Consider the following 25,231-nt stretch of genomic DNA (forward strand, 5'->3'; position numbering starts at 1 on the left):
ATAGGTACTATTTCTATATTAGAAATAGGTAATATGCCTGGAGAAGACCCTGAGGGAATTCAGTGACTCGGTAAGACGATACAACGAAACAGCGCCAGCATGTAACAGTGTCTCTGAGTTGTCTTTCCTCCTACTGTTCGTCAGTCACAGTGTACAGAAAACCTTCAGCCAAAGAAAAAACTTCAGTAAATAGTTCTTGATCAACTGATACATTTATCTGATTTTAATTACATACGTAAGGGCTGAGACATTTTCTCAGATAGTTAATCATTTAAAAAAAAATCACCATTCAACCCAAAATATCACACTTATTATGTTTTATAATAGTCTAGTTAAAAATTAGCTATATTCAATTCACCTTTACTGAGGTGCAAAAATCAAAGATACAAGCTTTCTGTAAATTAATTTACTGCTTTAAAGTTTTAACTGTTTAGCAGTTACAGGAATAATTTTTTTAATCTGAAAGAGAAATATTTACATTTCAAATACAAAAGAAAATTTTAAAATTATTCTTGGTTGATCTCTAAAACCCAACCACTTACATGCTCATGATTTTTTTTTAACCAGCCCATTATTTCTGCTCAAAATGTGCATCCTGTGTACTTACTAAAGATTGACTTGCACTTGCATTTTCTGTGTCAGGTTTACTTTGATGTAGAGCTTCTTAAAAAGACACTAACTGAATCTGTCCAGTGAAAAGTCTCATGTTTTTTGGAAAACCAATGCTGCTACACTGTTTCCAGATCGGCCTCCAAAGCTGAACTTGGGTGTGGGCAGCTCTTCGAAAAGTTCAAATCCTGCCAAAGTTAAAACACTTTCATTAGGGACTGACTCCCACAGTGAAGGGATGTTTGTATTAACAAAGTACCTTCGAACCTTTCATAAAACTACATGATTCCAAACTGAACTGTGACTAAACTTCACTTTATGATTTTCCATTCTACTCTATGTGTGTATGTATATACACGCCAAAACACTGAAATCAACAAGCAGCAGACAAAATCAAACTGGAGAAGAGCAGCTTCCCATCCGTGCCTCATCTCCTCCACTTTCTTTTCATCATCCCGTCATGCACAGTGCTTTCCTCAATGGCTCAGCAGGTAAAGAATCTGCTTGCAACGCAGGAGATACAGGAGATGCAGGTTCAATCCCTGGATTGGAAAGATCCCCTGAAGCAGGAAATGGCAACCTGCTCCAGTATCCTCGGCTGGGAAATCCCACAGTCTGGTGGGTACAGTCCACGGGGTCACAAAGAGCACGGCCGAGTGACTAAGCACACACGCGCCGTTATCATTAAGCACGCAAACCCTGCACCTCCATCAGCCTCCTTCACCGTCCAGCTGTAAGCAGCTTATCGTGTGCTGAGGTCTTACCATGCATCAAGTACTGTTTTGAGTGCTTTCCACACATAATTCAATCAATCCATATCAGGTATATAAAAGCATTTTAATATAGAAAAGTTAAATAACGAGGAAATAAAAATGATAAAGTTCTGGAGATGGATGGGGGTGACAGGGTGATGACTGCACAACAATGAGCATGGACTTAAGGCCACAGAACTGTAAACTTAAAAATGGCTAAACGGTAAATTTCATGTCATATATATTTTACGACAGTAAAAATAACGGTGCGGAACCCAAGATCCAGACCCAAACTGAACTCAACTTGGGAAGACGAGGAAGCAGTAACTGCCAAAGCAGTGCAGGGTGATTCTTTTTTCCCCCCACTTAACGTGGATTCAAACATCCTGGGTCAAGTCCCACCTCCACCACTTACTAGATGGCAGGTTATTAGGTTAAGGTCAATTTACCTCACCCAGAATCCTCAATTTCCACGCAAGGAGGTTACAGGTATCACTGCCCTACCTAACTCCCAGTAATTCTGTGAAGATCAAAATAAGATAATGTGCTATTCTCCTAAACTATAAAACAAAATGGAAATTTAATGTGTTATTATTCTGTTTTTAAAAAATAAGACAAGTAAGGGTGGGTGACAGTTTACCATGGTTTTCTCTGACGATGGTTCGAGTAGTTTGGGAGAACCTTTTTTTTTTCTTTTGGGGAAGGAGATGCCTATATTTTCTAAGTTTCCATCCCTGAAAGATTGGAAAGATCTTTCCAATTGGAAAGGCTCAAATAACTCTTGTAAACAGAAAAAAATGCTTAAAAGGATATACACTATGGTATTAATTGGTTTTTTATACTTTTCATAGTTCATATTCTTATAGTACATAGTTCATATTCTTAACCAAAATTTACCAAATCTTAATAAATAGATATGAAAATGCTAATCAATAACTAACTGTAAAAAATAACTAACCGTAAGAAAACTTTCCCAAAGAAGGTCAGGCCTTTTAAACAATATATTTTAATGCTAAAAAATGGAGCCACTGTGGTGGATACATGCGGACACACCCCTATCTGTTTTCTGAAATTCTGTATTTCAAATACTTCATAATAAAAATTTTCAAAAGAAAATGGAGCTGTCTGTGTAAATTTTCTAGAATATTTTAACTCCCTAAATTAACACTACAGAATTTAAGCTGTTATATTTCAGTAGTAACACATCAAAGTGTTAAAAGTGGTTGTATACCAGAGATAATGAATTTTAATTGTTTTAATCTATATACTGAAGAGCTGACTCACTGGAAAAGACTCTGATGCTGGGAGGGATTGGGGGCAGGAGGAGAAGGGGACGACAGAGAATGAGATGGCTGGATGGCATCACCGACTCAATGGAGCTGAGTTTGAGTGAACTCCGGGAGTTGCTGATGGACTGGGAGGCCTGGTGTGCTGTGATTCATGGGGTCGCAAAGAGTCGGACACGACTGAGCGAATGAACTAACTGAACTGGGGTTACTGATATTCTCAAATGTTTTTCATAACGAATCTGGGTTACTTTTGTTGCAAGGTAGGTTTCCGAGTTTTTTTTAATTCCCTAGTTGTAAGAAAGTCAATTTCCTTGGACATCAAATTAGAATATCCTAGTGTCTGTCAAAAGAGTAAGCAATCTTAACCAAAACAAATACCACCACCAAATATTTATATAATAGGGCTATAAAGGAAAAATTCACTTCAACAGATTTACGAACATTTACATTTCAAATTAGGAAAGAAGCAAAGAACCTGAAACAATTAGTGAAGCAAGCTTTATTCTGTGCAAAAGGGACCACAGAAGCCAATCTTAAACCCCAGTGAGAAGCCCCTCGGCAGCGATGCGTGGCAGTGTCTTGTGTCTAACTCCAAAAACCATTTTCAAAGAGAAGAAAAATGTTTTCAGTGTATATAATTATTTCTTTAACATTTCCTGTGGCACCATTTCACTTATTTAAATTCTGCATTAAGTTCTGAAACTGAACATAAGCTAAAGAATTTACTTAGTAGTTCTCAGAGACAGATTTTTAAGCACTCTTTACCAGGCTAAAGTCTGTTCCTCATTATCAAAGACAGACAAATATGTTTTTGTCTGGTGGTTTCAAGGGTAAAAGAGAACACCTGTATTTAAAAACCAGGAAAGGAACTTGCCCTACACAGTGTAATGCTGAGCATTTATTAAAACTGTCAAGCTTCAGGAAAAAAGACTATTGGTACAGGGCCTCAACAGTTCTAAAGGAAACAAATCTAACATAGAAGATAATAAAATTAATGACATGAAATAAAAGACAATAAATCACATCATTCTTGTTTTCCAGAGGCAGCAGTAATGAAGCCTCAAGCTCACATTTCAAGCCTCAAACACTTCAAGTTTTACATCATATAACCTGCCAAAGCCATCGAAAGCACACAGAAGGACATGTGTTAACTGTTCTCCCTCCTACTGCCTAGTCCCTCACTACCAAAAGTAAAACAAATTCTTGAGATGAAGCACATGCAACATAGTTATAAATCCATTTCCCGTTAGCTTGTGACAACTGAAGTTCAAAATTTAACCACAAATTTAGTACCATGTCACTTATTAATACTCCATGCTGAAAATTCTTCCCATTCCTTAAAAAAAAACCCTTAATACTAACCTGAAATGGAGTGTAAGGAAAAAACAAGCACACATCTAGTTATAGAGTCTCAAGGTACTTTCCAGAAAGGCCTGTGTACTGCCTGAGTAACTGGCAGGTGAAATAATCCTTCAACCATGCAAGGAGCAGTCTGTCAAAGCTCAAAGTATTTGCGTATGGATTAAAGATTCTCACAAGATTCCCATTTAGCAGACACGGTACTAATTATACTTTGCTAATCGGGGGAAAAAAAAAAAACGTTCCTGTTGGCACCAAAATCTTGCAAAAAGGCAGAGATTTCCTCAAGAATTAATATGCATTAATTCTTCTAAATTCCTATGTTTTGCTTCTATGCAATGTAAAAAAAAAGAATATACACTGAAAACAAGAAGGAAAATCCTAAACACCTAAATGACCACTAGTATTCACAGAATTAAAACTCTCACCATATATGACTTTAAAAAACACTAATACCACCTGCATTATTACTATTATTACTAATTACTGGTATATCAGTGCACTGAATTCAGAAGCATAATATATGTGCTTTCTTTGTTTTGATTCTCTAAATAAGAGATTATACAGTTTAAATAAAGAACTTAATTTTTACAGGCTCATAAATTTTAGTACTTAACTGCCAGAATTTCTTGGAAAATTTTATAAAGGACTCTGGATCTCAACCAATATTATTTCTTTGTTCTTCGAATATACAGTTAAAAGTACTGCCATGGTTATTAACAAAGAAGAAAAGCAGGCAACTCCCACAAACAGAAAAGTAAAACACTGCAACACCAAGAAAAAAACCTATTTGAGTGCATTCAACATGAGGTAAGAACACATTTAAACAATATACAGCCATTTACCTTCACTGAATTCATCTAGCAACTCTTCCTTGGTCCAATTACATGAAGTTATTAGAAAAAAGCCTTTCACTTTCAACACTCTGGAGAGAGATTTCACATATTGTTTCCTCTTCTCAACTGCATTGTCAGGATTAAGGCTTATGGCATCAAAAGTCCCTTTGTCAATACATATATGAAATCCAGACAACTTTGTGGAAGGGTTCAAAAAGTCTTCTACCTATATTAAAAATCAATGTCTATGTGAAACAATCCGCACACAACCTTTACTGAATTTAAGTAACAATCTGTAAAAAGTGATAGATAAAAGGAGCAATTAATTACAATGGCATTTTACATATAATAAACATATTTTCAACTTTACAGCTACCTTTTATGTGCTTCATTCCAAGATCATTAAAGCTAAGATTAGTAAGCAAGACTGACAATGTTTCCTGGACATTCCAAATCTCTACAAATTTGGAAACAAATCAAATCCAGGTGTACTGCCTAATAATACCAGCACATAATGGAGCTCACAAGCCCAGTTTATGAAAAAGTTATTTCTGTTGAAAAGCAGAATATTTGACATCTTTTTTAAATGACAAAAAAAATATCTGGAACTCAAATAGGTCACTGGAAATATGATGATTTTTAGCTGATATTACTAGTTGTCTGACCTGAAGTAAACATGGTAAATCAAAGTTGTATTGCCTTGATTCAGCAGCTTACAAAGCAACTACAACAAACAGTACAAAGCTTAAGAAATTAAAGGGCTGTTTAAACTGCAATTACCTAACTTTTCAAATATCATGCATTTCAGATTTTGAAAGTCATGTATCATTCACCTCATTCATTTTCAATAACTTACTGATATTTCAGAAGCATCTGGAATAGTGATCTGCCTCAATTTCATAAAATATTTGAAATAATTTGCCAACAAAATTAATTCTGAAAAGCTACTTTGAAAAATTAAGCAGTTAGTTTGTGATTATTCATATAAACTTAACAAAATAATTATAAATGGTGTATTATCTAAAACTTCATTATTATTTGATTTTTAAATGTGTATTGTATGTTTTCAAACACTCAAACATAGGTTTCCCACTCCCACCCCACATCATTACACCTGAGGCAAAGTAATGACTACCACTCACAATACTCAAGTCTGGAGAAGTTTCTACCCTAACTGCCTGTATAAAAGTACTCATGTATACAACAAGTAGTCCATAGACAACTACGACACGTAGGGACATTTCAGGCCCTGGGACTATAACTGCAGACAAAACAAAAGATCTCTGTATGAGAATATATTTCACATTCTTTAAAAGGACAGGCAAACAATAAATAAGCTAACCAAATTATTTCAGATAAAGTGCTATGAAGAGAAAAAATAAAGACAGTGAGTGATTAGGAAGAGAAATGTTTTGGAAAAGTAGTCAGGCAAGACCTCTTTGAGAAAGTGATATTTGAGAAGAGATCAGAATGATGAGAATGAGCCAAACAAACTAAGATCTGGGGCAAGAACATTCTAGGCAGAGAGCAGCAGGAATAAAGACTGGAGAAAAACAAGGCTGAAATGTATCAGGAGCAGACAGAAAGTCAGAGTGACTGGAGTATTGGTGATATAGAAGGAAAGGGGTAAAAACCAGGGGGCTCTGCAAGGCTGGGTGGGGGTTCAGATTCCATTCTAAGTGCAGTGGGGAAGTGCTTGGAGGCTGATTTACATTTAAAAAGACAACTCTGGGCTCATAACAACCTAGCAGGGTGGGATGGGGAGGGAGGTGGAAGGGGGGTTGGTTCAAGAGGGAAGGAACATCTGTACACCTGGGGCTGATTCATGCTGATGTCTGGCAGGAACCAACACAATACTGTAAAGCAATTACCCTTCAGTTATAAATAAAATAAATTTAATTATATGTATATATATATATATATAAACTCTGGCTGCCCTGTGGTAATGGACAGCAGAGTGGTAAGAGTGGAAATGGGAAGGCTAAGTAAGAGGCTGCTGATGGTTGCTTGGATCTAGGAGGCAGCAGTGGAAATATCAAGGAATGACACATTTTCTCAAATATTCTAAAGCTAAAACCAAGGTTCTAGGATTATTTTTTCAGCAGTACCTCACAGCTTTTGAGATCTTAACCACTGGACCACCAGGGAATTCCTGGCTACTGAAAATAAGGAAAGAGTGGGATGGGGATGGGCGTGAGTGGGAAGGCTAAGGGAGAAACCAAGAGTCTCCTTTTGGACTAATTAATGGGCTATTAGCCATCTAAGTGGAACTATAGAATATGCAGCGTTTCTATAATTCTAGGGTTCACAGGAGAAGCCTGGGGTGAAAACGTAAATGCAAGTGTCATCACCTCCTCACAGATCAGAGGGCAAAATAAGTAATCTTTGGGGCATTATACCACTTTATGCATTTACAAATTTTTGATCTGGTTAATTCAAAGTTAGCTATTATTCATGTGTATTTGGCAAAAAAAGAGAGACAGAAAGGCAAAATAAACATACTTGAACACAAGAGGAAAAGGAGAAAATAACTTCCCCAAACTGACTAGACTGAAAATTTTAATACTGCTACTTAAAAAGTTATCATTTTGGATTATTTGATTGATCCTTAATTTATGAGTTTAAGGATGTCAGCAAATTAATACACAACAGAAACATTTAAACTTCATAACTTATTATAAATAACAATGACAGCAATATAAATAATAGTTACCTTCAACTTAATGTTAGATAAACCTTCTTTTTCTATAATACTTCCAGAAAGCTGTATTGCAGATGGAGAATAATCAATTCCAGTAACATCAGAGAAACCAAATTTTGCCTGGAGACAGATAATTTTATACTTTAGTTTTCTAAAATTTTAAATACTGTTTTACCTACGAGTTATAATATTCTGTTAGGACCCAGACTGTTTTATTTTATTAATATATCAAATGACACATACCCTCTAATAGTATAACATGTTTAAATTTTATTATAGAATCTAAATAGAAACTAAAAGTTTAAATTCATACAATGTGACAATTTATTTACTTTTACAATATTTGATTTCTTTTTCAAAAGATATTCATTTTCTCAAAGACAATGAGAATATATGTGTATTTCTGTCCTAAAGCAGAAAACGGTAGTATTAATTTCCAATGCTGATATGCTCCAATTCACACATAATTCTGTCATAAATTTTTCTTAACACAGTTCAGTTCAGTCACTCAGTCGTGTCCGACTCTTTGCGACTCCATGAATCACAGCACGCCAGGCCTCCCTGTCCATCACCAACTCCCGGAGTTTACTCAAACTCATGTCCACAGAGTCAGTGATGCCATCCAGCCATGTCATTCTCTGTCGTCCCCTTCTCCTCCCACCCCCAATCCCTCCCAGCACCAGAGTCTTTTCCAGTGAGTCAACTCGTCACATGAGGTGGCAAAAGTAGTGGAGTTTTAGCTTTAGCATCAGTCCTTCCAATGAACACCCAAGATTGATACATGAATAAAATAAATGCATATGTAATAAGTCCTTGCTTTTAAAATTTTTCCTTGAGTGCAATTATAAATCACGTAATTCTCCACCAAGCATGTGATTATTAACCACCTTCCATTTGTACAGTATTTTTTATTTTTAAAATAGTTCAAACATTCCAGCAGACCTTTACAAAAAACCTGTGGTAAAATGGGCAGGTATTAATACCCCCAAAGAGTTAAAGAAAGTTCAGTGAACTAAGAGTTTTGAAACTAAACCTGCAATCCAGCTATTTCGTAACCACATTAACCCATGTAAGGGTGCGAGGTGTGAGAAGCCTAGGGCAGAAAAAGGAGGATGGCCTCCGGTCCTCAGCCCTAACTGCGCCGAACACTGTCAGAGCACTCAGGCTAAAGGCAATTTCAAAGAAAATCTGAAGAAGAAAAGAAGCTGCAAAGTAACGTGTAGCCTGAAATTCTCTTCCTGCTCTTTACCAGTCATTTAAGACTTAGACTTTTCAACCCTAAGTGACTGATTCCTAGTCTAAACTCAACCCTACAATTATTTTCCAGAGCACTTTTTTTCTCTTTGATCACTTATTTTCAGTCTTAAGATCTAATATCAAAAAAAAAAAAAGAATCTAATATCCCTTCTTTGACGCCAACCTCCTGTTTTTTTAGTCATCTCAATCCACATTCTTTAACAGCTTTGTTTTCTCCCAGTTTCCCTCATTTCCTTCTCTATTAGACCTAGAATGCAGGATGATTCTGTCAATTGACTCTAACCAGTTGCTTCTTCTCCACACTTGTTTACTCTTCCCTTAGACTTTATAAGAATCACATACAGATATTTTAAGTTTCTAGAACATTCATTCTCAAACTATTGCCAACATTTTTCACATTCAGTTTCTGGCACTCAGTGAGAAATAAACAGACATTAAAGGAAATAATAAATGACCAAAAACTAAGAGGGAAAAACTTATATTAGGAAAAGGCCCAAAGGAGATTCAAATAAAAGAATGATCAGAAACAGATACTTAATGCAACTTCCCTATCAGTACAGTGGTTAAGACTCTGCACATCCACTGCAGGGGGAAGCCCTGGTAGGGGAACTAAGATCCCATATGCCACAGTCAAAAGCAGAAAACAAAAAAGAATGAAACAAATCCTTAAAATCTGGGGAACTGTAACAGACCTGAAACCTATAACAAAGAACCATACAAAGAAAAATTTTAATGAAATAATTAAATTAAGAAATTCAAGGGTGGGCTTGATGGCAGACTGGACACAAACAAAAACTAGTGAAGTGGAAGAAAGGTCAGAAGAAAACACCACTGATAAGCACAGAATGACAGAAGGATGGAAAATTAAAAACAGGAAAGAACATAAAAGATATAATATGGCACAGAGTATTAAGATCTAAATATATATAATAGGAGTCTTAGAAAAGGAGGAAATAAAAATAGGGCAGAAGAGAAAATGACATATGACTGAGAATTTCCTAATTCTGACAAAGTATCTGAAGCCACAGATTCAAGAAGCACTATAAAGTCAAGGCATGATAAAAACAAAGATAATACAGTATAATATATATCTGACACAATATATAATTTATATTATATACAAACAGTATAATATATCTGATGAAAACTAAAACCAGAAAAATCTCAAAATCATTCAGGGAGTGGGGTGGGGGATACAGTATGACAGATTACCTTCTAAAGACTAATAAGACTGATAGCTAACAATAAGTCAAAGAATGAAAGCCAGAAAACAGTGAAAGGAAAATGCCAATCTATAATAACATACCCAGCAAAAAAAAAAATGTATGTGTGTATACACACACACACACACACACACACACGCGTATATATCACCATCAGAAAGGTAGGTGATCCCTGAAAAGAGCACCAAATATGAGCAATGACTGTTAACATCACAAAAATACAGGAAACCAAACATTACATAACCACCATAAATGTACTTGTTTAAAAGCTGAGTTTGAGGTAAACAAACCTTTTCTGTAAAGGAACAGAGCATGAGTATTTTGGGCTTGGCCACTCTCACAGTCCCTGTCACACCTGCTCCACTCCGCTGCTGTAGCAGACAAACTGCAGGTAACACGCAAACCAGTGAGCACAGCTATGCTCCCAGAGACCCTCATAGAAACAGGGGGCCCTGGATTTGACTCACAAACCATATAGTCTGCTGACCTTCATTCTGGATCTAACTTCCAAACTACACAAAACACAGGGGACAGAAAACATGTTTAAATGGTACTATAAAGATGCAATTAGAAAGTCCACACCATGGAAAATCACTGGGATCAATAAACTACCTTCTACAATAAATAAATCATCAAGTTAAAGAAACAAACAATATACAGAGAATTTAAAAGAGCCTTAAAGACTATCAACCAACTGCAAAATGTGGACTCAACAGCAGAATGGAAATGACAGAAGAAAAGTCAATGAACTTGAAGACATATCAATGCTAGTTATCAAATCTGATCCACAGACAGAAAAATAATTGGAAAAAAATGAACAGCGCTTCAGGGACCTGTGAGATAATAAATACAAAGGGGCCTAACTGATAGTTACAGACTCTCAAAAGGAAAGAATATTATTGAGGGGAAAAAAAAATTTAACACATAGAGCCTGAAAACATCCCAAATTTAACAAAAGACATAAGTTCTTAGATTCAAAAAGCTCAATGAACTCCAAATAGGAAAAGCAGAAAGAAATCTAAGCCATGGTACATCATAATTAAACTGCTAAAAACTAAAAGAAAATGGAGAAAATCTTGAAAGCATTCAGAAAATTGATGCATTACTTACAAGAACACAACAATTCAGACAACTGCAGATTGTTCATAAAAAACCGTGGAGGTTCGGGGACCTCCCTGGTGGTCCAGTGATTAACACTACATGCTCCCAATGCAGGAGGCCTGGGTTCCATCTCCCTGATCAGGGAACTAGATCCCACAAACGGCAACTGAAGATCTTGCGCGCCACAAGGAAGATCAAAGATTCCGTGGGCCACAACGAAGACCCAGCGCAGCCAAATAAATTTAATAATAGTTTAAAAAAAAAACAAGCTATGAAGGTCAGAAAGAAGTGACACAACATTTTTAAATGCTGAAAGAACAATTCAGAATTCTATACTAAGCAAAAACATCCCTCAGGAATGAAGGTGAAATGAAGACATTCTCAGATGAAGGAACACTAAGAAAACTTCTAGCCAGCAAAGTTACTCTAAAAATCATCCCTGAAGGAAGTTCTTTAGACAGAAAGTAAACAATATTAATTCCAGAACAAACAAATACGCACACTCAGAAGATCAGGAATGAAGAAAAAACTGCAAGAGTATCTTTAGTTACTTAACGACCACTATTAACTACTATTCTCCTTTGAAAGGAAAATACAAAGGATAATTACAAGATTATCCAACAGGATTTTCAACACATATAACAATAATATTTAAGACAACTACAACATAAAGGAGGGAAGATTAAAAAACTCAAATGTTGTAAGGTTTTCTACATTCCAATTGAAACAGTAAAGCATTTATTCTAAGAAGACTGTGTAAATAATGTATATTATAGTGAAAGTGAAGTCGCTCAGTCGTGTCCAACTCTTTGCGACCCCATAGACTGTAGCCTACCAGGCTCCTCTGTCCATGGGATTTTCCAGGCAACAGTACTGGAGTGGATTGCCATTTCCTTCTCCAGGGGATCTTCCCAATCCAGGGCTCAAATCCGGGTCTCCCCCATTGCAGACAGACGCTTTACCATCTGAGCCACCAGGGAAGTAATGTATATTATAATCTGTACTAAAAAAGCTCCAAACACATTAAATATTGTTTAGTCACTAAGTCCGGAGAAGGCAATGGCAACCCACTCCAGTACTCTTGCCTGGAGAACCCCTTGGACGGAAGAGCCTGGTAGGCTACAGTCCGTGGGGTCGCACAGAGTCGGACACAACTGACGCGACTTAGCAGCAGCAGCAGCAGTCACTAAGTCGTGTCTGACTCTTTTGCAATCCCATGGACTGTAGCCTGCCAGGCTTCTCTGTCCATGGGATTTCCCAGGCAAGAACACTTGCATGGGTTGCCATTTCCTTCCCCAGGGGATCTTCCTGACCCACAGCAACCACTAAGGAAATTATACAAAGACATTTATATAGATATATCTAACTAAAATGGGATACTAAAAAATGGTCAAATTAACCAAAATAAGCAGGAAAGCAGAAAGGAAGAATAAAAAACAGAGGTAACAAAGAGAAAAATATAATAAAAGTGGCAGACCCAAATCTAAATGTGAATGTTCCAAATACACCAGTTAAAGGATAGAAATTTAGAAAAGATAAAAAAAAAAAAAGACTCAACTATATGCTGGCTACAAGAAACTCACTTCAAATATAATGATACAGGCTGGTTAAAAATGAAAGAATAGGAAAAGATATATCATGCAAAAACTAATATAAAAATGTTGAACTTCACACCCACAAGGATGGCTATAATCAAAAGGACACATAATAAAAAGTTCTGGTGAGAATAAGACCCTGCAGCTAACATACATACTTAATGGTGGAAAACGGAAGACATTCACCTAGGATGGGAACAAGGCAGAAATGCACCATCACCAGTCTTAGGCTATATGTGTACTGGAAGACCTATGTAGTGTCATCAGGCAGAAAAAAAAAAGAAAGGCATACGTATTGGGAAGAATGAAATAAACTTACCCTATTCACAATTAACATGACTGTCTATATAGAAAATCTCAGAAAATCCACCAAAAAACTCCTAGAACCAATAAAATGCAAGATTAAAAGAACAAGGGAAACAAACAAAAATCAACCATATTTCTAGCAATAAACGATTGGAAACTGAATTTCAAAAACCAATACCACTTTAAATTCTCCACACACAAAAAAAATACACAAGTCTAAAAAATAAATACAGATCTGTATGCTAAAAACTAAACAATGCTGATTAAAGAAATCAAGGAAGATCTAATAAATGAAAAGACATATCATGTTCATGAACTGGAAGACTCAAGATAGTAAAGATGTCGTGCGTGTTAGTTGCTCAGTTGGGTCCAACTTTTTGCAACCCCATGGACTGTAGCCCACCAGGCTACCCTGTGCATGGAATTCTCCAGGCAAGAATACTGGAGTGGGTTGCCATTTCCTTCTCCAAAAGATGTCGAGTCTCCTCAAATAATAGATTCAGTTCAATTTAAACCAAATTTTCAGCATTAAATTTGTAGATGTTTGCAAATTAATTCTTAAATTCATTTGGAAACGTAAAAAAACTAGAACAGACAAAACAAGATTTGAAAAAGAATACAACTGAAAGAATGACACTACCCAACTTTAAGATTCACTGAAAAGCTACACTAGTCAAGATAGCATCCACAGTATGTCACCATGAATTCTTCCAAACATCTAAGAAACAAAGCCAATCTTAGAAAAATCGTCTGAAAAAAATAAAGACAATTCTCATCTCATTTTATTAGAAGAGCATAACCTTGATAAAAAAAACCTTACATTAAAATTCCAAGTAAGAAAAATTACTGGTTAATCTCTCTTATAGAGCTATATACAATCTGCCTGCAGTGCAGACAATCTGCCTGCAATGCAAGAGACCTGGGTTCGATCCCTGGGTCGGAAAGACCGGCTGGAGAAGGAAATGGCAAACCACTCCAGTATCCTTGCCTGGAAAATCCTATGTACAGAGGAGCCTGGTGGGCTGCAGTCCATGGGGTCACAAAGGGTCAGATATGACTGAACGACTAACAGGACACTATATAATTCCTAAGTAAAATACTACCAAATCAAATCCAACATTATATGAAAAGGATAATACACCATGACTAAACATGGTTTACTTCAGGAATGGAAGTTTGTTTTAAAATCAATCAACCACTAAAATTATCTCAATAAAATTGTCAATTTAAAACAAAACTGAGGAGCCCCCATCAAAATCAATCAATTCAATTCTAACAAAATCAAGAAGAAAAATCATCTCATCATATCAATGAATAGCAAAAAAAGCAAAAGATCACGTTCCCTATCCATTATGATTAAAAACTCTTAACAATCTAGAATATAAAGGAACATCATCAGTTTCAGTGAATATCTAGAAAAGCCTAGCGTTAATATCATATTTTATAGTGAAATATTAGAAGCTTTCCTCTTACAACAGGCAGTGTTAGAGGGCTATCTGCCTTCATGATTTCTATTCAACATTGACCTGAAGAATACACAGCATTTTAATAAATAAAATATTAAGAATGGACAGAAAAAATACCACTATTATTTACACATGACCTTACAGTCTTTACAGAAAATCCACAAGAATCTATAGGACCTACTGTATCCCTATGGGAACTCTACTCAATATTATGTAACAGGCTAAATGGGAAAAGAATTTGAAAAAGAATACATACATGTATATGCAAAACTGAATCACTTTGCTGTACACTTGAAACTTTACTCCAAAATAAAAGTTTAAATTTTTTTTTAAATTTTAAAAAAGAATCTATAGACTAACTACTGGAATGAATGTGTGAATCACTAGATACAAGATCAATATAAAAATCTCTTGTACTTATACATAATAGCAATAAACTATTAGAAAATGAAATTTTAAAAGCATAACAATAGCAATTACAACAACAACAAAAAAAAACTAGGAATCAAGGAAAAATATATAAGATCTCTACAGAGAAAACAACAAAATTCTGAGAGAAAATGAAGAACTAAATAAATGGACGAATCCATCATGCCCATGGATTCAGAGACTCAACATTATAAAGATGTAAATCCTCAAACTGATCTATTATATATCAGTTGGGTTTATTCCCAAAATGCATTTAACATGAACAGAATAAAGGAAAAAATTCTCATGATTATCTCAACAGATACAGGAAAAACATTTAATCAATAACAACACACACACATACTTAGCAAAGGAGAAATAGGAGGAAACTTTGGTCTGATAACAGAGTCATCAACAAAACTAACTTATAAGATACATCATACCTAACAGTGAAACACCAAATGTATTCTCTGAAAAGGGCAAAAAAAGACAAGGATGTCTTCTGTCACCACTAATTTTTAATATTCTCCCAAAGATCCCGACCAGTGTAACAAGGAGGAAAAATTACAAAGGACTGGAAAGGAAAGATGAAAACTACCATTATTTACAGTTTGCATAATTATATATGTGTGTGTGTGTTAGTCTTTCAGTCTATAAAAGAACCTATAGTTAAACCATCATTCTCAGAGGATAAATCATTAGCCTCTACGTGTAAGCTACTAAAATCCAAAAGAATCCACAGGTGAACAACAGAAGGACTACGGAAAACTATGATATAATCGCACAAAGAATCACACACAGCAACAAGAATGGGTGAGCTGCTACGGGCAACAGGCTGAGTGACTCTCCCAGAATGCTGAGCGGCGCTGGGAAGAACACACTGAAGGCTTGCATTTGTATCTCCAAAGCAGGCAAATCAATCTGTGACGTTGAAACCCCCAGAGACAACCTTTAGGGAGGAAGGAGGAGTAACTGAGAGGGCCAGCAGGGAATTCAAGGGGGGTTTCTAGAGTCTGTAATATTCTACATCTTGATTAGAGTGACAGGTCTGTTCACTGTGATAAAGCACTGAGTCATACTCGTTTGGTTTGCACACTTTAATGTACATATGCGACACCCCAACATTTCATAAAAATTACAATTTTTCTAATCATATTTCATGGCTCCAAACATTTGAATGGCTCCCCATAGCCTAAAAGCAAAAATCTAAGCTGTTATGCGTCGCATATGATATGGCTCCTACTTTTCATCTAACCCTCCGTTCTATCCCACAGTACACTGTATAATCTAATTTACCAAATGTAGAGGGCCAGAACACGTTACGCCGTTTCAAACCTTCATGCCTTTAGATACTGTTTCCACTTCTTGAAATTCTCTACCTCTTTACACTCTACTCACTCCACACAATTTCCACCAATCTTGGATATTAGCTCCTCTAAGACCCTTTCTCTTCCTTCTTCCCCAAATCACTCCCTTTACTCACTCCCTTTCCTATACTCAGTATATATATTACTGTATAAATCAAGCTATAGCCTTAGTTATTTATGTCTGTCAGTCTGTAGTGTACTGTGAGTAACTCAAGCACCAAGGTCTAAATTTTCATATTTCCAGTGCCTAGCACAAGGTTTGGCAGGTAGCAGTCACTTAATACATTTGACTGTTATGTATATATCCTTGCAAACTGAAACAGTAAAACCATCAAAGATGAAGCCTGTCGTACGCTTCCTCCACAGCACTTGGCACTACAGACACATAACAGCGACAGTTCAGCTAAGAGCAGACCCTGCACCAAAACTCAGTTCCAGGGACAAAGTGCTCTTTTCAAACCATACGCAAAGCACCCTTCAAACCATGTGCTCACCTGAGAAGAGGGATCTGTTCTATGGGAAGTGCAAAAAATCATCTTCCTTTTATATTGCAATACATACAGATTTCCAGAGTTTTGAGCTAGAAGAAACCCATAGAGATCACCTAGGTAAAATCTTTAAGAAAGAACTAAAGCTGAGAAAAGAAAAAGAGCTTGTTCAAGGTCGAGACTATAGCAAGAAGGACCAAGGCTAGACTCAGATCCCCCGTTTTTCTCATTTAGTGCTTTCTCACAACCCATACAGTCTCCTTTCATACTGTGTGACTCTCAAACTAAGTGGCATGACAGCTTTCCTACTTTAGACTCAGAATGCTGGATTAGACTGTTAGATTAGAGTATCCCTAATCGCAAGATTTTTTTTCCTAATTTCATTTTTAAATTTGGCTCTAACACAAGAATATTAATAGTACCAACAAGTTCAACCAGGAAAACACCATTTCCAGTTCCAATATCAAGCACTGAAGCATCCAATGGAATCTTGTGTTTCTGCATCCACCTTATTAGTCGAGTCATACTCTCTTCTCCAAACCTATTAGAAACAGAGAATTAGTCAGTCAAACGACCAAGAACTAGAGAACAAAGGTTACAGCTATATCCCACCTGCACAGCTTATTCAATACTATCAATTAAGTGGGTTTTTTTTTAAAGAAATACTATCTGTAAACTTAATCTTCATCTCTATTATTAAGGAGAAAACACCCCCAAGAATAGAACAGAATGGATAAGGTTGATATGTTACTTATCAACATTTCTCTACATCAGCATTAACATTTGTACATGTTGTTGGCTCAAAACTGCACTGCTTATTAAAAACGGACAATCATAGAATCAGGGTTACTTCCTAAGACTGTCATCAAATTTACACCTAGGCCATTAAAAAAGAAAAGAGAGTGATTCTTTAAATCTACCCATTTAACCCAGACTCAGTCCAAGGTTACCAAGATTTTTACTTTCTCTGGGATAAGCACTTAAAAGTTACACACATACCCCTACATAACCTTCTGGATCATAATCCCACTACTTTTTCTAACTCACCAGATTTCTCCTGTATCTCCAAATTCTTGGAAAGTTTGCAGTTCTCTCTTATAGACAGCATCCCAACTATATAAATAATCAAATGCAAACCAAATTATTGAATTAAACTGTATTATGAATTCAATGTATATTTCTCATACATTACCGGGATAGTTATGACAGAAATTTAAAACAGTATTAGTGTTGATAAGTGCACATCGCTCAATGTCTTAACATCCTCGTGTTAAAAGAATGAGAGTAACTGTATACACGCAAAGCACTTACAACAACGCCTAACGTCAAAAACGGTGTATGTTTTAGCTTAAAAAATACAAAAGAGTATCCGTCCAAGGATCCCTAAGTCCCAAACTCAAGTCCAAAACTGAACAGGCAGTGTCATTACAGTACATTTCAGTCTCAAATGTAGAGATACGAGAATTTTCTACCAGTGAGGTGATTACTCACAATGGAATTCATCAAAGATAAGCTCCGCTTAAAAGTTAGCTTTAAGTTTAAAACTTACTCTTACTCCTTTCAAGGACTCCTCCCCCATCGATGGTCGCCTACTTCCGGTCTCCAGAATCCCTGGTCTCCCTTCCAGTCACCTCTCATCCTTACCTTTCCCCACGGTCAGTCATTCATCCATCTACTAACCCACTGAATGGTTACTGAGCGTCCGCTTAGGTCAGATCGCTTTCTCCTGCCCCTAGATGCCCAGTGGGCACTGTCTCCTCGCTCCCTCCTTAGACCATCCCCGACTCCCACCCCTCCTAGCTTCCATGTCCCTGCCCTCGTCCACTGACCTTCTCAGGTCCCTAAGCCGGGCAGTTGTCGCCCGGCCTCCTACCCTTGCCCACCAGCCCGACTTGTCAGACCCACACTCCTTCCCTTTCGTCAGTTCAGTTCAGTCGCTCAGTCGTGCCCGACTCTGCAACCCCAGGAACCGCAGCACACCAGGCCTCCCTGTCCATCACCAATTCCCGGAGGGGGCTCAAACCCATGTCCATCGAGTCGGCGATGCCACCCAGCCAGCTCATCCCCTGTCGTACCCTTCTCCTCCCGCCCTCAATCTTTCCCAGCATCAGGGTCTTTTCAAATAAGCCAGTTCTTCGCATCAGGTGGTCCAAGTATTGGAGTTTCAGCTTCAACCTCAGTCCTTGCAGTGAACACCCAGGACTGACCTCCTTTAGGATGGACTGGTTGGATCTCCGTGCTGTCCAAGGGCCTCTCAAGAGTCTTCTCCAGCACCACCCTTCCTCAAGCCTACCCCAAAAAACTTAAGACCCCCTAAAAAAGCCCACCCAGGAGTTTGAAGGCCCGCCCCGCGCCCCACGGGCCCCTTAGACGTCAAAGTCTCTGAAAGGCCTGTTCACAGGCAGCCCCCCAGACTCCATCCCCAAGGTCCCCTGACTCTCTCCCAAGGTTCCAGCCACACGCCGCCCTCAGGCTCTCCCCGTCTTCCGGGACCCCCACCACCACACCGCGTCGGGGTCCACGCCTCCGGCCGCCCTCCCGGGGCCGGGCCAGACAGCCACGCTCACCCTCCCCCGCCCCGCTCCGCACTCACTGCTCTCGGGTCCCCAGCGCAGACGGGACAAAGCCATCCCCTTCGGAGCCGCAGCCCGGGGACCGCGCCGCGCCTCCCGCGCCGCCGCCGTCGTCCGCGCCCTCGTTCATCGCGCTCGGCGCCCCGGACGGCCGTAGGGGCCGCCATAGAGACGCGGCGCGGGCAGAGCGGACCGGCGGGCTGGCGCCTCTAGGAGGCGGGAGGCCGCCGTCTCTACTGCTCCCGGCCCCCGCGGGTCCGCTGTCTTGCGCTCCTCCCGGCGCCGCCTCGGACCCTGGCCCAGGAGTGCCTGGGGCTAGGCCTCGCCTCTGTCCCCCTCTCTCCAGCCAGCGTCAGACGCACCCACTGCTTCGGGGTGCCCGGCGTATGCGCACCTTAGACATGGGGACGGCTGTTTGTGAGGGACTATTCAAGCCATTGCATTTTGGAAAAAGCCCGGCGGTGGGGAAGCCACAGCACCTAACTAAGCTGACAGTCTTCAGCGACCCACATGTACAGACCTCATCTCTCCACGTCGTGGGCAGATCTGAGAAATGGGTGGGACGGACCATCGCAGTATTTAGCTTTCCTGCCGAAGGCTAATTCCATTTGTGGCTGGCACCCTGCCTTGAAAATTAGCATTCTGGCCTCTTCTGACTTGACGTCACTGGTGGAGGAAGGATTTTATGCCAGGTTAAATGAATGCCCTAGGGTCCTCCACCCCACCCCTTCCCGCCCGCCCAAGTCGGCCAACCACGGGTATCCGGAGAGCTAAGTGAGAAGAAAGCTCTACGTGAAGTCAGGACTGTCTCCGCGCAGCCGCTAACCACGCACCTGGCCCTTTCCAAGACCCCTAACCTCTATGTGCTTCAGCTTCTGCAGGAGCACCTCACTGGGGAGAGGCTGCTCCCAATCAGTGAATCTGAGATTCAGCCCCCTCCTGGTGGGACAGGTGCTGGGATTTTGCAGCATAATGCCAGAGATCCTGTGGGTCAAAGGTCTGGGGGCACACCTGTAGCAGCCATGAAATTCTGCTGGTCTTATATCCTAAGCAAGAATCACAAAGGCTCCTAGCAAGGCTGCCTTCCAAGCAAGGCGCCTGTTTCCTAGGCCACGTTTCTGTTGACCTGGCAGACAGAAGCCAGTTAACAAGTCCCTGCAGGTGAGCGGCATCAACAGTTGCCTTTCCAGCCCACAGAAATCCCAATTAGGACCGCATGTGCATGTCCTGTGACACAAGACATTCCAAGATCTTCAGGCAAGTGCTGGTGGTAGAATACGGTAAAAGACAGATGGGAATCTATGTGTATAGTGATTAAAGAACTCAAGAAAGTGCGTAAGTAACCTTATTACAGAGTAATAAAACCACCAGATGCCACAGTCAATTAGGGCTGCCATGAGTGAATGGTTGTTTTGAACTTTTCTAGACTTGATGCTCAATGCTCGAGAGAGTGAGCTTGAATGTGACTGAGTGGGTCTTACAAGGTTTTAGGTTCTAATTATGAAGCACCCATGAAAGATAAGGCTCTCTTCAATCTCATGTATTGCCAACACTTAAGATTGCTCTAGGTGATGAATGCTATAAACAGTTGTTGGTATGGAGCCCTGGAAAAAACCACGATTTATACAGAGTTCCTTCTTTGGCTCCAGGATTACTCGGAGTGTTTAGTCCTGAGTGGGGCACCACCTCTGATCTCCCGGACAATGTTCTTGGTGGGGGGATGGCAAAGCTGGATCAAAGCAGAGCTGCCCATCACCAGGGAGAAATTGGAATGTGCCAAGAAACACAGTCCCTCCTGCCAGGTGCTAGTTAACACAAGACAGGAGGGAGGCCCTGAGTATACTTTGGGTTGCCTGTGTCCCTCTGACTCTGCCAGTCCCTGCAGCTGGAACCCTGCTTACCTACAGCTTCTCTGACACTGTGCTTTCAGGAGTTCTCAAATGCTCCCCAATTGGCAAAACATCAGTCAGATTCCAAGTGATCCTGGTTAGGGTCAGAAGGGATGGATTCTCTGAGAGGATAGCACTGAGTGAAAAGCTGAAGGAGTTTGCCACAGGCTGTGTCCCAAGGAAGCAGACTGTAAGACTGAGATGAACGTGGAAGAAATTTATTAGGGATTGCTCTCAAGATCACCACCTATTGGGGAAGAGAGAGAAGCAGGGCTGGACAGAGGAAGTAGTCAGGCTGGGGTACCACCACAACGGAACCTCAGCTAACACCCTCTCCCCTGACAGGACACTGTGAAGCTGGGATGATCCTTCGGAATTTTCAGGTTGGATTGAAGGATGTGGGCCTTTATTCATCTGTGGATACACTGCTGCTACTGCTGCTGCTGCTGCTAAGTCGCATCAGTCATGTCCGACTCTGTGCGACCCCATAGATGGCAGCCCATCAGGCTCACCCGTCTCTGGGAGTCTCCAAGCAAGAACACTGGAGTGGGTTGCCACTTCCTTCTCCAGTGGATACACTGACCAGACCGCAAATCCTTTTTTGCCCAGAAAAAGAGGATTGACCTTGGACGATGAGAATTCCACCAAGGATAAATCCAAGAAAGGGCTGTCAACACCTGGAATAATGATTCAATCAGTCTTACAAGGGGACGTGTGGGTCGTGCATCACCACATCTAGAGCAGAGACTATGGAGTAAATCTGCAGCTTTCTGGGAGAAGAGCATTCCAGGTGAACAGAACAGTGAGTGCAAAGCCCCTGAGGTGGAATGAGATAGGGTTATCCAGGAAGCAGAAAGAAGTCTAGTGTAGCTGTAGCAGAGTAAACAAAGGGCACAGCAGCAAGAAATGAAGGAGTCAGATCATTGTCAGGTTTGGGATTTAACCAGGAAGCAACAAGATTTAAGTTTTGGTGTGACAGTTTTGGCTGATACACTGAGAACAGACTTGGCTGGGAAAGGGCTAAAGGCAGAAGTGGGAGCACACTGCCTTTTTCATCCTCATACAGTGGACATTCATGGTGGGATAATTCTCTGTTGTGAGGGTCTGTCCTATGCATTGTAGGATATTTAGTGGCCTCCTTGACCTCTCACCACTAAATGCAGGTGGAACCCCACGCTCCTCCCCACACATCAGTTATAACATCCAAAAATGTCCCATTTTTGCCAACTGTCCTGTGGGGCAAAACTGCCTCCAGTTCAGACCCCTTGAGTTAGAGGCTGTTATAGTGATCCGGGATAGCTTGGACCACTGTGATGGGTATGCTGGTGGCAAGTTGTAGGATTCTCGATATATTTTTGGAAACTGTGCTGACTGATCAAAGGGGAGCATCAGGACTGTTCCAAGGTTGTTGGCCTGTGCAACTGTCAGAAAACAGTTCAGTTTGCTGAGTTTGGAAGTAGTGTGCTGGGAGGAGCTCTGTGAGAGATTACAATCTCGGTTTTGAACCCGCAAGACTGAACAAATTGAAGAATAATGATTAGAAAGTTTAGTTCCTTCCCCGAGGTTAGTTGTAGTTCATTTTCACTGTTATTTATTATTTATGCTGATTTTATCTTCTTCCCATGGATTTTTCATTACATTTGTCTTCTTTCGTACCCAGAATCCAATTGTTTCTTAACACCTCCACTGCCACCAGTATCTCACTTCTCAGTTCAGTTCAGTTCAGTTGCTCAGTGGTGTCCGACTCTTTGTGACCCCATGAACCACAGCATGCCAGGCCTCCCTGTCCATCACCAATTCCCAGAGTTCACTCAAACTCATGTCCATCAGGTCGATGATGCCATCCAGCCATCTCACTCTCTGTCATCCCCTTCTCCTCCTGCCCCCAATCTTTTCCAACATCAGAGTCTTTTCCAGTGAGTCAACTCTTCACATGAGGTGGCCAAAGTACTGCAGTTTAAGCTTTAGCATCAGTCCTTCCAATGAACACCCAGGACTGATCTCCTTTAGAATGGACTGATTGGATCTCCTTGCAGTCCAAGGGACTCGCAAGAGTCTTCTCCAACGCCACAGTTCAAAACTATCAATTCTTCAGCGATCAGCTTTCTTCACAGTCCAACTCTCACATCCATACATGACCACGGGAAAAACCATAGCCTTGACTAGACGGACCTTTGTTGGCAAAGTAATGTCTCTGCTTTTTAATATACTATCAAGGTTGGTCATAATTTTCCTACAAGGAGTAAGCATCTTTTAATTTCATGGCTGCAATCAGCATCCGCAGTGATTTTGGAGCCCAAAAAGATAAAGTCTGACACTGTTTTCCACTGTTTCCCCATCTATTTCCCATGAAGTGATGGGACCAGATGCCATGATCTTTGTGTTCTGAATGTTGAGCTTCAAGCCAACCTTTTCACTCTCCTCTTTCACTTTCATCAAGAGGCTTTTGAGTTCCTCTTCACTTTCTGCCATACGGGTAGTGTCATCTGCATATTTGAGGTTATTGATATTTCTCCCGGCAATCTTGATTCCAGCTTGTGCTTCTTCCAGCCCAGCGTTCCTCATGATGTACTCGGCATATAAGTTAAATAAGCAGGGTGACAATATACAGCCTTGACAGACTCCTTTCCTATTTGGAACCAGTCTGTTGTTCCATGTCCAGTTCTAACTGTTGCTTCCTGACCTGCATACAGGTTTCTCAAGAGGCAGGTCAGGTGGTCTGGTATTCCCATCTCTTTCAGAATTTTCCACAGTTTATTGTGATCCACACAGTCAAAGGCTTTGGCATAGTCAATGAAGCAGAAATAGATGTTTTTCTGGAACTCTCTTGCTTTCTCCATGATCCAGCGGATGTTGGCAATTTGATCTCTGGTGCCTCTGCCTTTTCTAAAACCTACTTGTACATCTGGAAGTTCACGGTTCACATACTGTTGAAGCCTGGCTTGGACCTAACAGAAGCAGAAGATATTAAGAAGAGGTGGCAGGAATACACAGAAGAACTGTACAAAAAAGATCTTCACGACCAAGATAATCACGATGGCATGATCACTGACCTAGAGCCAGACATCTTGGAATATGAAGTCAAGTGGGCCTTAGACAGCATCACTACGAACAAAGCTAGTGGAGGTGATGGAATTCCAGTTGAGCTATTTCAAATCCTGAAAGATGATGCTGTGAAAGTGCTGCACTCAATATGCCAGCAAATTGGAAAACTCAGCGGTGGCCACAGGACTGCAAAAGATCAGTCTTCATTCCAATCCCAAAGAAAGGCAATCTCCCTTCTAACCACCCCCAAACCACTGGCACCCAGCATCTGGACTAGCTGTGACGGCGCCCTTCCCTGGCCACTATGTCCTGGACACTGCAGCCAGAGGGGTCATGAGGAAACTGAAGTCACATCATGTTACTTCTGCATCAAACCCAAACTGAACAAGTGCCTAAATCAACTCCCTCCTTTATCCTTGAACATGGCAAATGCTGGCTTTTAACACTAAAAAGTTTCGTGTGCAAAGAGAAAAATGTTTGGGGAACGACCAAGACCTGTAACAGAAGGCGCTGTGGCTGGGATGCGGAGAGCGCGAGACTGCACGCGAAGGATGCAGTGCTGGAATCGGTGACGAGGGCAGCAAACCTTGCACCTCTCACCCCTCGGGCCCATTGGCCTCACCCGTCGAAGACTTCATTTCCCAGCATGCCAAGGGGCTGGCCGGCCGGAAGGCTCCGTGCCCGCCGCCGGGCATGATGGGGGAGTTGGAGCTTTCCATCATGGCGGCTTCCATTTCGGGCTACACCTTCAGCGCTGTGTGTTTCCACAGCGCCAACAGCAACGCCGACCACGTAGGTGTTGGGCCCCCCACAACTCCCCGCAACCCGCTGCGGCTTCTAGGGCTTCCGGCCTCGGTCTCAGGCCGACGCCTGTGGAGAAGCCGGGTCCTTTGCCCCTCTCCCCCTGTGCTGGCCGAAGAAACTGATGACCCGGGAGGCTCCTGCCGCCAGCGAACTCTTGCTGCCC

General features: G+C 40.5%; 3 protein-coding genes across 3 annotated transcripts in view; 1 reads left to right on the top strand and 2 right to left on the bottom strand.

Moving 5' to 3' along the window:
* Nucleotides 1-738, bottom strand: part of FAM53B (family with sequence similarity 53 member B) — a 126,655-nt gene extending 125,917 nt beyond the window's left edge. The window contains exon 1 of the mRNA XM_088842412.1: nt 608-738. The gene's annotated coding sequence lies outside the window, so the exon portion shown is untranslated. The remainder of the gene's footprint in view (nt 1-607) is intronic.
* EEF1AKMT2 (EEF1A lysine methyltransferase 2) lies at nt 264-19,513 on the bottom strand. Its single transcript, XM_055424439.2, has 6 exons — nt 19,351-19,513; nt 17,805-17,870; nt 17,184-17,298; nt 7,559-7,666; nt 4,855-5,071; nt 264-797 (listed from the first exon to the last, which is right to left on the bottom strand). The coding sequence occupies exons 1-6, from the start codon at nt 19,458-19,460 to the stop codon at nt 703-705; spliced, it is 711 nt and encodes a 236-aa protein (XP_055280414.1). The 5' UTR covers nt 19,461-19,513; the 3' UTR covers nt 264-702.
* Nucleotides 19,514-24,921: 5,408 nt separating this feature from the next.
* Nucleotides 24,922-25,231, top strand: part of ABRAXAS2 (abraxas 2, BRISC complex subunit) — a 32,078-nt gene continuing 31,768 nt past the window's right edge. The window contains exon 1 of the mRNA XM_055424432.2: nt 24,922-25,056. Within this exon, the coding sequence (XP_055280407.1) occupies nt 24,958-25,056 (99 nt within the window). The 5' untranslated portion in view covers nt 24,922-24,957. The remainder of the gene's footprint in view (nt 25,057-25,231) is intronic.

The sequence above is a fragment of the Moschus berezovskii genome, chromosome 12, assembly GCF_049115385.1.
Source record: "Moschus berezovskii isolate FMDL1 chromosome 12, NW_MosBer_1.0, whole genome shotgun sequence".
Lineage (NCBI taxonomy): Eukaryota > Metazoa > Chordata > Mammalia > Artiodactyla > Moschidae > Moschus > Moschus berezovskii.